Source organism: Ammospiza nelsoni, chromosome 3 (assembly GCF_027579445.1).
Source record: "Ammospiza nelsoni isolate bAmmNel1 chromosome 3, bAmmNel1.pri, whole genome shotgun sequence".
In the NCBI taxonomy this organism is placed as follows: Eukaryota; Metazoa; Chordata; class Aves; order Passeriformes; family Passerellidae; genus Ammospiza; species Ammospiza nelsoni.
In genome coordinates, this window is record NC_080635.1 from 72,040,388 (window position 1) to 72,055,303 (window position 14,916).

At 42.9% G+C, this 14,916-nt stretch overlaps 1 protein-coding gene and 1 long non-coding RNA gene across 2 annotated transcripts in view; one reads left to right on the forward strand and one right to left on the reverse strand.

Moving 5' to 3' along the window:
* The first annotated feature begins 473 nt into the window (after positions 1–473).
* On the forward strand, positions 474–4,346 carry LOC132071401 (uncharacterized). The gene is made up of 3 exons (XR_009418102.1): positions 474–525; positions 817–1,011; positions 4,180–4,346. It is a non-coding gene; the product is annotated as an uncharacterized LOC132071401 (long non-coding RNA).
* A 501-nt stretch (positions 4,347–4,847) lies between these two features.
* MFSD2B (MFSD2 lysolipid transporter B, sphingolipid) overlaps positions 4,848–14,916 on the reverse strand; it is a 38,809-nt gene continuing 28,740 nt past the window's right edge. Inside the window, exons 11-14 of the mRNA XM_059468977.1 lie at positions 11,137–11,246; positions 9,477–9,620; positions 7,508–7,684; positions 4,848–6,513 (exon numbers count right to left, since the gene is read on the reverse strand). Of these exons, the coding sequence (XP_059324960.1) occupies positions 6,456–6,513; positions 7,508–7,684; positions 9,477–9,620; positions 11,137–11,246 (489 nt within the window). The 3' untranslated portion in view covers positions 4,848–6,455. The remainder of the gene's footprint in view (positions 6,514–7,507; positions 7,685–9,476; positions 9,621–11,136; positions 11,247–14,916) is intronic.

Consider the following 14,916-nt stretch of genomic DNA (forward strand, 5'->3'; position numbering starts at 1 on the left):
TGTGCACAGGGCAGTGCCATGTAGGGTAAGTGGAGCAGACACAGCAAGGGCAAGACACCTGCTAAAAGCTGTTAATAGTTTGGTCAACAGATTACACTGGCTCTTCATGGTATGCTCTGTGCATGTGGACAAATACCGCATTTGAAATATAATCCTAGGAATCTTGGAAGAATAAAATTCTTAAGTTGAGGGACTTGCTTATTTAATGGAATCACAGAATCATGTGGGTTGGAAGGGACCTGAAAGATCATCTAGTTCCAACCCCTGCTGTGGGCAAGTGTAGGGGGATAGAATATAAGAAAATAAAGATAGTGTAGAAAGTAATCTTACCCCTAAGGAGTTGCAGCTGGGCCAATTAGCAAAGATTAGGAACAGGCCTGACTTTAACAGGCCACAGCTGTAATCAATGAGAAGAAGAGTGCTATAAAAGAGTGGGGTGGCTGCTTGCAAGAGGAGCTGAAGTCAGTTGGCCACTTTGTGAAGAAGGTGGCAGTGCTCTGAGGAGATGCCCAAGAGAAACAGAAGGTATGAAACTTTTGCAATAAGGAGACAACACTATGGAACCCCTGCAATAAGACGACATCAGGCAGGGACACCTTTTATTAGACCAGGTTGCTCCAAGCCTATCCAGCTTGGCCTTGAACACTTCCAGGGATGAAGCATTCACAGTTTCTGTGAGCAATTTGTGCCAGTGCCTCACCACCCTCATGGAAAGTAATTCCTTCCCAATGTGTAAACTAAACCTGCTCTCTTTCAGTTTAAAGCCATTTCCCCCTTGTCTATTACCACATGCTCTTTTAAAAATTCCCTCTTCAGCTCTCTTGTAGGCACTGGAAGCTCTAAGGCCTCCCCTGATTCTTCTCCGTACTGAACAGCCCCAACTCTCTCAGCCTGTCTCCACAGCAGAGCTGCTCCAGCCCTCAGAGCATCATCATGGCCTCCCCTGGACTCACTCCAACAGGTCTGTGTCCTTCATATATTGGGGCCCCAGAGCTGGACACAAGAGTTCAGGTGGGTTCTCACAGGACTTCTCCCTCACCTTCTGTCCATGCTGCTTTTGATGCAGCCCAGGACATATTTGGCGCACTGATGCACAACAAAAGCACATTAATGCACGTTTGGCTTTCTGGGCTCTGAGCACATATTGTCAACTTATGTTGAGCTTCTCATCAACTAACACACCCAAGTATTTCAGGGCTGCTTGATTTCAAATCAAAGTGCTATTTCTAAACTTATGGGATGAGTTTCACCAAAGCTGAATGTTAAAAGAAGGCCAAATAGTTGGAAAAAGTACCACGCCTAATCCAAGAAACCTTAAGAGAAGACTGCAGGTTTTAGCAATCTCTCTTCTCTTATGGCTTTTCCTTCATGCCTACAAGTCCCTTTGAGAATTCTGGAGTTGCCCATTCTCTCTGCTAGGCCAGCTCAGTACAGCTGAGACTTTGCCAGGAGTTTGGGGTGGCTGCAGTTCTGCTTCATCCCACACTGATGTCAGCAGGTACTTCCATGCACCGACACTCATGATCCAACACGTCCAGCAACTGTGGGAATTGTTGAACCTGCTGGATGTGGAAATGTGCAGATTCTATTCTATGACTTTGAAGGTGACCAGAGGGTGAGTTTATTTTGGAAACACAAGGGAAGTTAAGTCCTCATGGGCTTCAGCCAGTTTGAACAGAAACTTCTCCGCCAATGTAAACCTGTTACATCATCGCAGTGACAAGCCCTAGGCAGACAAAAACATCCTCTAGGTGAAACAGATGAAATTCCATGATGGAGAAAGGTGAGAGGGAAATTCTTCTGATCCTTTTCTGAATGTAGATGATGCCACGTACATCAGCAAAAACAGGCTGGCACGGGATGGGTGCTGGGCCTCCAAAGTGGAGCTTTATCAGTGAAGCTGAGCAAACGGCCATCATCAGTTCCATGAGACCTGAGCAACTCTTCCTCATCATGTACAGCAGAGCACAGCAAAAGTGAGGACAGACATCTGAATGGTGTACCTGAAATTCAGTCTCATCTAAGATAATTTGGAGTGAGAAATAGAACAGGAAATAAAGTTTATTTCTGCTTCCACACTTCCACAGCAAACACATGTTCCTCTACCATCCAGCAGTTCTGCTGCTCTCCAGCTGGGCTTGGAGGCTGCCTCTCTGTAATGCCTCTAAAAGTGGTACTGAGGACCAACCCCTCAGAAAAGCACCACAGCTTAAAAGTGTCCTCTCTTTGTTCAGATCTATTGTGTCAGTTTATGTCTTCAGAGACTGTAAATTCTCAGGTGCTACATAGCAAAAAGTTTCGTCCTCTGCCTTGGGACACATGCTGCTGCTTCATCTTCTGAATGAAGCTTCTCAGTGAGTTAGCATCTGGTTTGTGCAGCAGGTTTGCTGTTTGTGAAGTGAAAGCCATCTGATTTCATACTTTAAGCCTACAGCATATACACATTCTTGTAACCATAACACCCAGCACTCTTGCTGAGTAGCTAACTTTCTGAATTGCAGAAAGTTAAAAAAAAACCCCAAACATTCAGTGAAATTGCATGAAAACAAAATTCCCTCCTGCACTCACCCGTTGTATGAGTCCAACTGAGCTTTCTATCAGTCCAGAAGATTTCTTAAGGAAAAGGCTACTGTAACACTTTGAGACTGTTTTTACACAACTATGATATGAAATTCATATGATGTATGTGATTGACCACTAAACTGCTGTAATCTATTGGATGGGACTTTGAGCTAACCTGCCCTCTCTTCTTCATCTTACAGCTGAACAACAGATACCAGGTCTGAAAGGATCCAAGTTTCCTTGGTGGAAACTCCTCCTCTCAACAAGATTAATTTAACTCTATGTTTTCTGTCTACAGCCCAGAAAGGCAAGAAGAGAAGTAAATGAACAAATGGTACTTGGAAACAAACTCAGAACTCAAAAGCACTTTGCTTCAAAACATTTTCCTCTTCAACTACTTTGCTCGGAATGCTGAAGGTGAATAAAGATGAGAGGATGCAGCAGGGATTGAATCAAGCAGCAATTCAGGTTCAGGAGTGACTTAAGGAATTAGTACTCAAATCTTCAGAGCTCTTCCTGAAAAGCCAGTGACCTGACACAGAAGGCCCTGGCCTTCAGAGACTCCCCAGGGACAGATGTCCAAGGTGGTGCCCACCTGTTAACGTGGGGGACTCGGCAGAAGGGATCTGATCCAGCTAAGCCAAGGTCGGTCAGCGAGCTCAGGGGCAGGCAGGGGACAGTGAGGCAGCAGGTGAACACAGAGGCACAGCTGGTGGCCAACAGCAACCCTCTCCACCAGTGCCTGGTGGGAACAGCAGCTTGGGTATGGAGTTACCTGATCACCAGCAGGAACCTTTGGGGAGGTGGGGAAACCTTGGAAGGTGTCAGCATTGTTGTTAGGCAGGAAAAGCAATGAAACTGGAAGAGAAGACTGAGTTGATGGTTAGACTTGATGATCTTCAATGTCTTTTCCAACTGAAGAGATTCCATGATTCTTTGACTGGTGACCAGCTCAGCTATTGACTGCCAGTAACCAGCCCAGTATGGAAGATTTGGGCTGCCCTCACTACACTTCAGTAAGGAATTGGACATGGTTTGCATACAGAGCAATACCCAGTGACACACCACTCTGTTATCCTTGTCTTTCTTCCCATATTTGCTGGAATTGCCTATGTGCAGGTGGGAAAGTGCCGTCCCTTATGCACCCAGCTGGTTTAATCCAGTCTCCCATATTCTTATTAATGTTTCTGGATATTACCTGAAGGAGAACCCCTGGGAATTAAACCTGGCCCCTGTTACTGCCAGTCAGTGAGAAGGCAAGAGGTTTACATTAGATTAGCATTTAATCTGAATGCTTGTCAACATAAAAAATTGCTTATTTCAGTCACGTGTTCTGAACAAGCATAAGGCATACACATCATTTAAAACTGACAAGAGACATATAAATCTCTTTCATTTTACTGCACCAACGTTGAGTCTAAGAAAAGAAACGTACAAAAATAATCTTATCCTGCACTTAATCCTCCATTCTTCTGACTTGCAAGAATGCACCCATTTTCTCAACAAAATTACATCAACGTTATATTTCTGATAATGAAATAAAATAATGAGATTTTCAAAATATAAAAATAGTCTGCTTCACTTAATCTACAGAAGCTTTATCTTTTCTTTTGGCAGTTCCTGTTGGTACCATATGCAAAGTGAGGACTGAGTATATTTCAGTGAGATAAAGATCACATCTCTCTGGAGAAGAAGAAAACAGTTTGCAATCAGCCAAGTTTACCTTCCAAGAGTCTGAATTCAGACTGGGTGTTATGCAATTTTAGAGGCAACTGCACAACTGATCTAGAAATAGTATTGCAAGTCACATTCAAATGGCTTCACTCAACCCCAGCCAGCATTTTCTGCAGCCCTTTTATCACTGGGCTGAGTGTTCAGTTAATACAAACTGACACAGACCCACTGCCTTGTAGCTACAGGTTTATAGTAGCCGCAAACATAAGTCATTAAAAAACATTAACAGCCTTTACTGAGCCTTCTGGTTATTTTTAAACGTGGCTATTCAGAAATACACAAATATTACAGAATAAATTGAATGCCCCAAACTGTTGTCTGTGATGTTTTGGAGCTATGTGATATTGCTACATAACTTACCTACTTCAAAGTACAGTAAATCTGCTATTTCAAATTCCATCAGACTCAAAATTGTAAACCGGCTTATGGTTTTTATTGTTGTAAACACATATGCCCCAGGCATACATATCTTGGTTTGTCCAAAAGCTGAAACAAGGAAGAAAACAAAAACCCCCAGCTTTACATGGCAAGTCAACAGAAATCTTAAATGAAGTTAACTCATACCCACACACACTCAAAACATACCCTTAGAAGCTCCCTCATAATTAAACATTTTGAGGACAGTTCATAAGGCCTTTGACTTCAAATTTGCCTGACAAGGCTTCAGTATCAAACACGAGATGCTCCGTGGTTGCACGCTCCGTGATTTCACATCCCAGTGTCCTTCAGCAAAATCTTTCCCAATTTTCCAGCCCAGCACTGTGAGCCACTCCCAGATGGCCCTGAGCAAATCTCAGGTGGCCCTTGCTGCAGGTGTTCCTGAACAGCAGCAAGCCTGTCCTCCAAAGGCACTTCTGGTACAGCAAAAAGGCACTCACAGAGTCACACAGGGAAGGCAGTGGGATGAAATTCATGTCTTGTCTTGCATTGCTAATTTCTTCAAGGTGAACTAAACTCTTGAATTCCTCACTCTCCCTTCCAGATTTAGATATGTCTTCAGAGTCCCACCATTTTAGCTTGGAGCCAGTCTCTGGAACCACCACAGAAACCAAAAATGAACAGGTCTGAACTTCAGTGCCCCAGAAGGTGCCTGAGATTAGGTGTGTCTTTAATTTAAAAGTGTGCTCAACAGTACAAATCTATAATAGAAATGAGTTGATGTATCTAAAGCATGATAACATCCATGACTGAAAAAAAAAATCACCATTTAAAAGACTGGTGGAGCCTCATTATTACAAAATAGGTGCAAGCTGAGATTAATACCCATGCCATGTTTTTTGTGTGAGGCAGAGAGCCTACACCATGTGAGAAATGGGTATGGTGGTTAGTTAAAGACCAAAATTTAAAGAAAATTGAATTACATAATTTTTGGAAGGGACTTCTGATTTTTCATATCCTCATGGGAGATGTTGATTTTGAAAACGCAAAGTTCTCATTCTCTGACAAAGATCAGTTTACAGGTTTCAGAAGCAAGAAACATCAGTAACAGGAAATTCAGGGTTCTACTTCTTATAGCATCTATTAACTTAGATTACCTCAAAATCTCTTTCAAGAATATAAAAAAAATCCGCAAAATAGGTCTGCATGAGTGATTTGCTTAATTTCAAAACAAAATAAATCCCAACTTCATACAGTATACTTCAAGTTCCCAAGTGCTTTCCAAACACAAGAGTGTGCAAGTTACAGATAGAGATTGTGCTCAGAATCCACCCCAGCCCCCAAGGGTGAAGTATATTGTGAGTTAATATTTGTATGGTGCATCATGAATTGGACTCAATGACCCTTCAGAGGGTATTTTCCAATTCAGAACCTTCAAAGATTCTCTGGTCTTTTTTCTTCCTCTTAAGTTACAAATGCATAAAATCTCCCATGAACAAGACCAGAGCTTCCCATTAATCATTGAAAAAAAACCAATCAAAATACCCAAGCCTCCAATAGCTTGCATTTCTGAACACGTGTAATGTCTTTTTTAGCACAGTGCATGGGGTTAGGTGTATATTTGCACAATGGTGCCCTCTCTTCATTTTATTACTGGCTATGTCAGAATCATCCTTTGTCCTTTTTGGTAAAATGTGAGCAGAGAAATGACCTAGAAAACTCTCACAGAGTTGTTGGTGGGATGTGAGTCTGTATTTGGAAAGCCACTGCGTTCAGAACTTTCAGACAGAGGTGTCCTTTTCATGGCTGTCCAAGTTCTCCGTGCTTTGGTGGCTCCTCCTGGGAAAAGCAGAACAAATGAAACATGAACACACTTGTGGCTTTCACTGCTGACTCGCTGAGCTGAGTTTGGCAATCTCAAATAGCTGAGAGCCCCCAGCAAGGTGTGGTTGCTCTGGACAATGACTGAAGCTCCTGAACAGAGGAACCAGTCCCATTTCAGATTGTTTACCCTGTCCCCTCCAGTCTGCACAGAGGCCTTTGTCATATCTGCCAACCCCATGCACATATCTTAGATATTTTAGGGCATGAAGTGGTCCCAGCCACCCTTGCTTAGGTCCTGGAATGGACCTCTTAGCATGGAAATCAGTTTCCAATTCCAGTAAATCAAGATAATAAAACCAAGACAAAGGAACAACCTATTTATTGTTATTTTATCCATCAGTCTGCTAGGACTCTCCTTACGGATGTCCTCAAGAGTTGACAGAGGTGCATGAATTTGAGCTAGACAAGATTTTCCTTGGAGAAGGAGCAAAAAGGAGGAAGGGAGTGACAGAGTAAAAAGGGAAAGAATAGCTCAAAGCTGACCTCTTTTTTTCTCCCACAATCTTTTCTGCCTACACTTCTAAATGGTTTGGATGTTTCTTGTATCCCATAAACACCAAGAATGCAGTCAACAACATAACATTTTCTTATATATTAAAGTAAATTGTAGCTATTCACATTACCCCCACAAATTTAATCTATGTAGAATATTCCTCATTTCTGGCCTGAAACAATGTACCACAATAGTGCTTTGTGAGCCACTCCAGAGAAAATGTAAATACAGCAGCTGAAATTTCTGATAAATAGCCCTCTAAGCAGGTTGTAGTGCACTACAAAAAAGAGATACTGGAACATGTCATGGTACCATTCTGTCAATAATTTGACTAAGAGCACATTGTTTTATTTTGTTGTAAGGCATATAGGGATTCATTACAACAATAATTTTCCCAGTATGATTAAGAGCTGCTGTAGGGCTGTTGCTGCTGTTTTACTGCCAGTCCAAACTTACCTTAACTCTTCAAGGGCAAGCTTTGTTTCTTTCCGACTTTCTTCAGTGATGGGGTAGAAAAAGAGTATGAGCAAACCTAAAAGGATGAGGATGGCAGGGACTGCTCCAATGAGGAGTTTCAGTGTGAGGATCACATCATCTGACTGTCTGCATATCCCTGGCTTGTACCCAGTAAACCTAAACAAATGGAAACAAGTGGTGTGCGTATGTCCAAAGCTAAAAGGCTGTTGTTCACCTGAAGGCTTCCTTCTCTCCACTCCCCCCACTCTTCAAGACTTTTCTCCCATTTTCCCTATACCTCTCTTTTTTCCTTCTCCCCACTACATTTCAAATTGTGTTTTTCAAACCTCATTTTTGTGCTCAACTTCAGATAACTGCATTATCTCTGTATTTTCTTTTTATTATATATAACACAAGCTAATTATTGCTGTTGAAATTGATCAAATTGCTTGCATACTTTTAAAGAAAGGATTGTGGAATCCCATGGAAGGAAATAAACCAAAGCCTGGCAAGTTCTGAACATGAGGCAGAACTTTTTTCCTGTGCAGTGACTGAGCCCTGAACAGATTGCCCAGAGAGGCTGTGGAGTCTCCCTCACTGGAGATATTCCAGAACCATCTGGACACAATCTTGTGCCTGTGCTCTGGGATGACCCTGCTTGAGCAAGGAAGGTTGGAAGCAGATGAGCCACTGTGGTCCCTTCCAGCCCTACCCATTCTGTGATTCTGTGGTTATGTGAAATTAATCTGTTATGTGTTTCCTATTAATATTCAGCAAAGTATTCAAGCTCTGTTTTAAAAGCATGGAAGTAATTTCACCAATTTCAACAGCAATAATTAACTTTAATTTAAACACACACTTAAGCACTCGTCTCAAGATAGACAAATTTACTCAAGTGCTCAGAGTTAGGTACACTTCACTGGTTCAGGGCTTCCTTGCAGTCCCACAACTGCTGATATACTCAAATTCCTACTTCTTATTTGTGGAATGAGTTTTTCTTCTGAAAATCCACCTAATAAAAACTCATTTGGCATCACTCTGCCTTCTGTGTTCTCCCACAAACATCTGCCTTGGCAAATTGCTGGGACCCAACTGGAATGTAATTGAAAAGTGGCTAATTGGGGAACAGCAAATTGTTTGAGGCTTTTAGCAATAAGCAGTCAAAATTCCTAAGCTCAAAATGTTCAGCCAGCATTGCCTGTTATTTAGCAATTTCAGCTCCAGGCCCCGAAGCAAAACATTCTGGTTACTAGAACCTAATCTGGAGCAGAGGGACAGATTTCCCTTCTAAGTATTTATTGTGTGCTGTAGCAGGGACAGGCACAGGCCCTTTCTGCCAGGTCTTGTGCAAAAGGCAGGGCAGAGATGTCACTTAGCCTGCCTGGTCAGAACAGACAAGATCAAATGGGAAGAGACCATAAACCCTCTCCTAAAGTGACATGGTCTAGGTGACAGGCAGAGCTGTGAGAAAGGCTGTTCCTGACTCTGATCAGTATCCAGTTCCCTAAAATGATGCAGGAATTAGTGATCCTTTCATGCTGAACAGGTCTCTGGCACCCCCAAAAGCATTCCAGTCCATGCAAAATCCTACAAGCTCATAGAGACAGTCCAGTTCAGGTGCAACAGGGAGTGCACAAAGCACCTGTATCACCTGTGGGGGACCTTCATCTGCTGCACTTTTGTGTTTGGTTCTTTATTCATATAAGCCACTAAAATTTACATGAGTAATTGAAAGGAGGAAAATCTGAAGGGAAGTCAGGTTTTTCTGAATAGAACCATGTCAGGGCAAGTAACTTAATGCTCAGTTGTCTGGCCTAGATGGCACCAATCCTGTCTTTAGTGGTCAGCCATCTGGAGCTGCTGGCGCTTTCAGGCTCAGTGCATGCAATTAACTCCACAGGGTAAAAGTGTTGTAACCTCAGAATGCTTTCAGAGTAGATCCACTAAGTGGAAACATAGTGTTACTTACTCCAGTCCTGCTGCAGAAATTCCTAAGCCAATTCCTGCTGACATCTTGGTAAAAAAAACATAAGAAGAATAGAAAATGGTTTCATGTCCTTTCCCATGGGGATTCTGCAGGCGAAAGTTATCAACAACATCAGGCAGCATTGACCTAGAAGTGAGCAAGATAAAAGAAAAACTCAAGCCAAAATTTCTTTTCAAAGTCCAAATTTCATGAAATAGAGCAGAGCCCTCCTCCATTTTTAAGCTGATTGATGTAGCCATGCACATGAAAGAATCCAGTTCAAAAGGTTCTACGCCTGGAAAGAAGGGCAAAAAATGTGTAAGAAAAGCATGGCCATATATTGCAATGTGGAAAATCACTGAAAAGCCATCAAACACTTGAGAGGTGACAGAATTTCCTAGTCTGCCTGTCATTCCAGTCAGAAGTTGTGATATTAAAAAAGAACAACTCCCCCCCCCAACATTTCTTAAGATTTCAAGGGACTCAATGTCTGAATAGTTGCACTCTGAAATAACTCTTTTGACAAGGTAACAACATTTTCAGAAACTAATGAAACCTATTCTCTTTCTAATTCAAAGAGACTGAACTAGGTAATGGGGAATTAGAATGGAAGCTGCTTGAATGTTAATTGTGAATTGACTTTTTTTCCAATATATGTAATCATTTACTGTTGGAAAAAGAAAAGTTTTCTCACCCTCTGTGCAGAAAAGCTTACATAGTCTGACAACTAATTTCAAACTATGTATTCCATGATCTCTTGGAATTTTCAAGGCATGGTACAAACAAGTTATGAAAAAACAGTGCTCTCAGCAATGGTCTTGCTTTCTGGTTAATGTGATCTTAATAACAATTATTCAGTCTGAAGAGGAAATGTCTTGCCATGCTCATCCTTGAGGTGTTTTTCCCCCATTATTTTCAGTCCTCAAGTGCAAAAGACCTTGAAGTTTTGGCTTCTTATAATCATAACCTTGTGTATTTGATCCATTAGAAAGGACTACTCAAGCAGGGACACACAGAATCATGGAATGGTTTGGGTTGGAAGGGACTTTAAAGCTCATCTCATTCCAGCCCTCTGCCGTGGGCAGGGCCACCTTCCACTATCCCAGGTTGCTCCAAGCCCATCCAGCCTGACCTTGAACACTTCCAGGGATGGGGCATCCACAGCTTCTCTGGACAACCTGTGACAGGGCCTCCCCACCCCCACAGTAAAGAAATTCTTTCTAAAACCTAATCTAAATCTATAATCTTTCAGTTTAAAGCCATTACCCCTTGTTCTATAAGTACATGCCCTTATAAAAAGTAAGGTTAGACATAGTTTGCCTTGTGTCCTCTGCTACATTCTTAATTGCTCAGCATTAATTGATTTGCCTAACTTCATAATTCCTGAGGCAATGTTATCACACGTTGTACAGCTACTTAGATTATTGATTAATTTACATACTCTTGTGTACAAAAAGCAGCTACAGCTACAGTGGATGTTAACAACAGGGCAACAAAGCTCGTATCACGGCATATAGCATCCACTACAAAACCAAAAAAACATTCTTAGAAGAAGCGACTCTTGTCATATTCTGCCTTTTTCAGAGGCAAATTCCATGCAGTGGTACATACATGTAATGCAGAAATACATCCATTCTCCAGCTCAAATGTAAAATTCTCCTACCATGGCAACAGAAGAGATGCTGCAATGCTCAGACCAGACACGAAGGCCACGAAGTAAGCCAGGATCAGGTTTGGAATGGTCACTAGCATGACTGCAAAAGGAATCATCCACTGAAGAAGAAAAGCATTATGTCTAAGTTACAGCATGCACTGCTCAATATCATACAGATTGTTCCCTTCAAAATACAAAACTGTGTTACAGAACAGTACACACACAGCAATGTCTCATACTTCAGTATTTTGGTCAAATTGCATTTCCAAAAAGCCCTGAGCCAATCTGTACTTAACTACCCAAAATAATTGGAGAAAAGTAGGACAAGTGATAGTAGTGTTGTCTCTGTTAGCAGTATTAGGGCTACAACTGAGCTAGTAAATTAAACAGACCCAAGAGCCTATTTACCAGTCGTGAAGCCAACTCACAGATCCTGGCCACATTTATGGCTCTAAACACTCATGATCTCCAAAATACCCAAGGCCATATAAATACTTTGTGTGAAGAGCCCTAAAGCAGTTGATTCCCAGACTGCGTTAGGTAGAATAATAGAATGGCTTGGTTTTGGATGGAATCTTTAAAAATTATCTCATTCCAGGCCCCCTGCCATGGGCAGGGACACCTTCCACTAGACCAAGCCGCTCCAAGCTCCATCCAAATGTTCAAGCCCTGGCTTTGAACACTTCCAGGGACAGGGCACCCACATCTTCTCTGGGCAACCTGTGCCAGAGCCTCTCCACCCTCAAAGTAAAGAATTTCTTCCTAGTATCCAATCTAAATTTACCTATCTGTCAGATAAAAGTCATTCCCCTTCGTCCTATCACTCCATGCCCCTGTAGGGAGTCCCTCTCCAGCTCTCTTGAAGCTGCTTTAGGCACTGGAAGGGGCTCTAAGGTCTTCCCAGAGTCTTCTCTTCTTCAGGCTACACAACCCAAGCTCTCTCAGCCTGTCTTCATAGGACAGGTGCTCTAACCCTCTGATTATTTTTGCAGTCCTCCTTTGGACTCACTCCACCAGGCTCACAGCCTTCTGAGGTTGTAGGTCCCAGAGCTGGATGCAGCATGGCAGGAGGGGTCTTATGAGAGCAGAACAGAGGGGCAGAATCCTCTCCCCCAGCTGCTGCCCACACTGATTTTGAAGCATTTGGTTTTGTAGGCTGCAAGTTCACATTGCTGAACAATGTCATCTCGAGCATCTTGTCAACCAACACCCCCATTTCTTTCTCCTCAGGGCTGCTCTCAATCCATTCACTGCCCAGACTAGTTTTGTGCCTGGGATCCCCCTGACCCAGATGCAGGATCTTGTGCTTGGCCTTGCTGAACTTCATGAGGTTCCCACAGTCACACCTCTCAGGCCTGTCCAGGCCTCTCAGGATGGCATCCCTTCCCTCCAGTGTGTCACCTGCACCACACAGCTCAGTGTCACCAGCAAACCTGCTGAGGATGCCTCAGTCCCTCTCTCCGTGTCCCTGACAAGGATGTTGGACAGCACGAGTCCCAGTGCAGACCCCTGGGGATGACACTCCTCGCTGGTCCCAGTGCAGACCCCTGGGGATGACACTCCTCACTGGTCCCCACCTGGACATTGAGCCATTGACCACAACTCTTTGGGTCATTGACCACAGCTCTTTTGCCATTATCCAGCCAATTCCTTATGCACTGAGTGGTCCATCCACTGAATCCATGTCCCTCCAGCTTAGAGACAAGGATGACATGCAGGACAGTGTCAAATGCTCTGCACAAGTCCAGCTAGACACATTCAGTTGCTCTTCCCTTATCCATGAACACTGATAATTCTTGGGAGATTGCTAATCAGCTTGGGTGAAGATTTTTCTGCCAGTTAAATAACAGAGATGATCAAATGTCCATTTCTATTCTAGGCCACTGGAACTATTTAATTTATTATTAGAGGCAATGCCTTAAAACATCCTCACACTGCATTTCAAGGGTAGTGGCAGGGCTTCAGTGGTCATTTTAAACTGTAAATAGATCATTTCACAGATCACCTTCAATCTTGATGAAGAGAAATTTGCTTTCATTTCCAATCACCTCTTTAAAGCCATACACATACTCAGCAATAAATAAACAAACCCAAAAGTCTGAGTGGTTCACTCCACTCCCCACAGCCGGATCCACTCGTGACATTGCATGACAAGCCACCGAGGTTACCCTCAAAACCAAATTAATTTGGGATGCTTGGGATTTATTTTCTGGCAGTAGTTATAGTCACTAGATTTCTTCAACTTCAACTTGAAGCAATGGCCTTACAGGACTGAAAATCCACTTTTTAAAATGCTGATTGAATGCCACTGCCCAGCTGTCCTATACCCGTCACATGCTCCATCTCCCACGCCTGTGAACCACAGGCACAGCAGCACATGTAGAATCCAGAGCCAGGGGCTTATCTACAGGGCTTTTTAATGATGGGGATTAGTTTAACATTAAGTGTTTCAATCCTCTATACGTGCAGCTTGGGAGCTGAGGGCATGAGAAGAGCTTTCACAGAGAGTGATTCCCCAAAGCATTGCTATTTACAGTTCTGTATGATAAGTGATTCTGGGAGTCCTGCAGTCTAATCCATTATGTTTATGTTTTAAATGCATTTCCCATCTAAAGCATTTGCTCTCAAGCTAAGGAGGCAGAAAATAACCTTTCCTGACTTCAAGTTCCCAGCACAGGCAGATAATCCTTGCATTAGCCCAGTGTTGTGGCAAAATCGTTATTTCACCACAAGAGAGCACTCCAGCAATATCAGATTTTATGTTGTCTATAAGCAATTTTATGACTGCCTTATGCTCCACATGGGGCACCCACTCAGAAACCAAAGCACTTAAACAAAATTCTAGATCAATAATAATAATAATTGTAACTGTAATTTCCTAGAGAAAGAGAAGCAGGGCAAGCAGGACTGAGGTTACAATGCCCTAAAGCCTCCCTCATCCAGTGGCAGCGCAGTCATGGGGGCAGTGCTCCCACTGCAATAAACAGCTAATGCAGCTCCTTCTTTCTTACTTGTAAAGCAAATACTCTGTTATTGGCATCTGCTCTCTTGCCACAGGGCTGCTGCCCTCTGAGTTATAAACAACATCCCACAGCTATCCCGTGCCTTCCATCCATGCCCTGACAGCGCCGTGCAAGGTGACCCTGCTGGGATGCTGAGGCTGGCACTGGTCTCTGCAGCAGCACAGTATGAAGGGCAAATGAGGAAAAGGTGCAGGGAGGATGTGAGTGGAAACAAGATGGGAGAGTGGAAATGGGGCTGCAGAACCAGGACTCATCCAAAGGCATCTCTCCATGCTGCACAGTGCTCATAGATGGCAAATAAACAATTGCATATCTGTGAGGAGGTTCTCTTATTTTTACTAGATCCTGCAAAACCCATGGCCAAAAAATATTATTGGCCAGGATGGAAGCTAGATTTGTGGGAGAGAGCCGTCGTTGCTTTTAGACACATTGCCAAAACTATGAACCAAGAAGAGGCCACACTTGTTAAAATTTCTCCTGACAACTTCACCTCCTGTCACCAGCTGAGACTCACTGAGTGTAAGTTCAGTATTTGCCCCGTGAGGGCAGAGCAGACACCTAAATGAACACAGCACCTGGAAGCTGAAGGAAATAAACACAAGAGAATAATTTCCAGCTTGTGCACCAACCTGGTTGATAGCATTCTTCCTATCCTCCCAAGGATCCTGCTTGGGAGCAGGCTAATTCCTGATAATTCCAGAAATTCTAGGTTTTAAACTTCTAGAAACTTGAGATACTTAATCAGTAGTTAGACTTGTTGGTCATC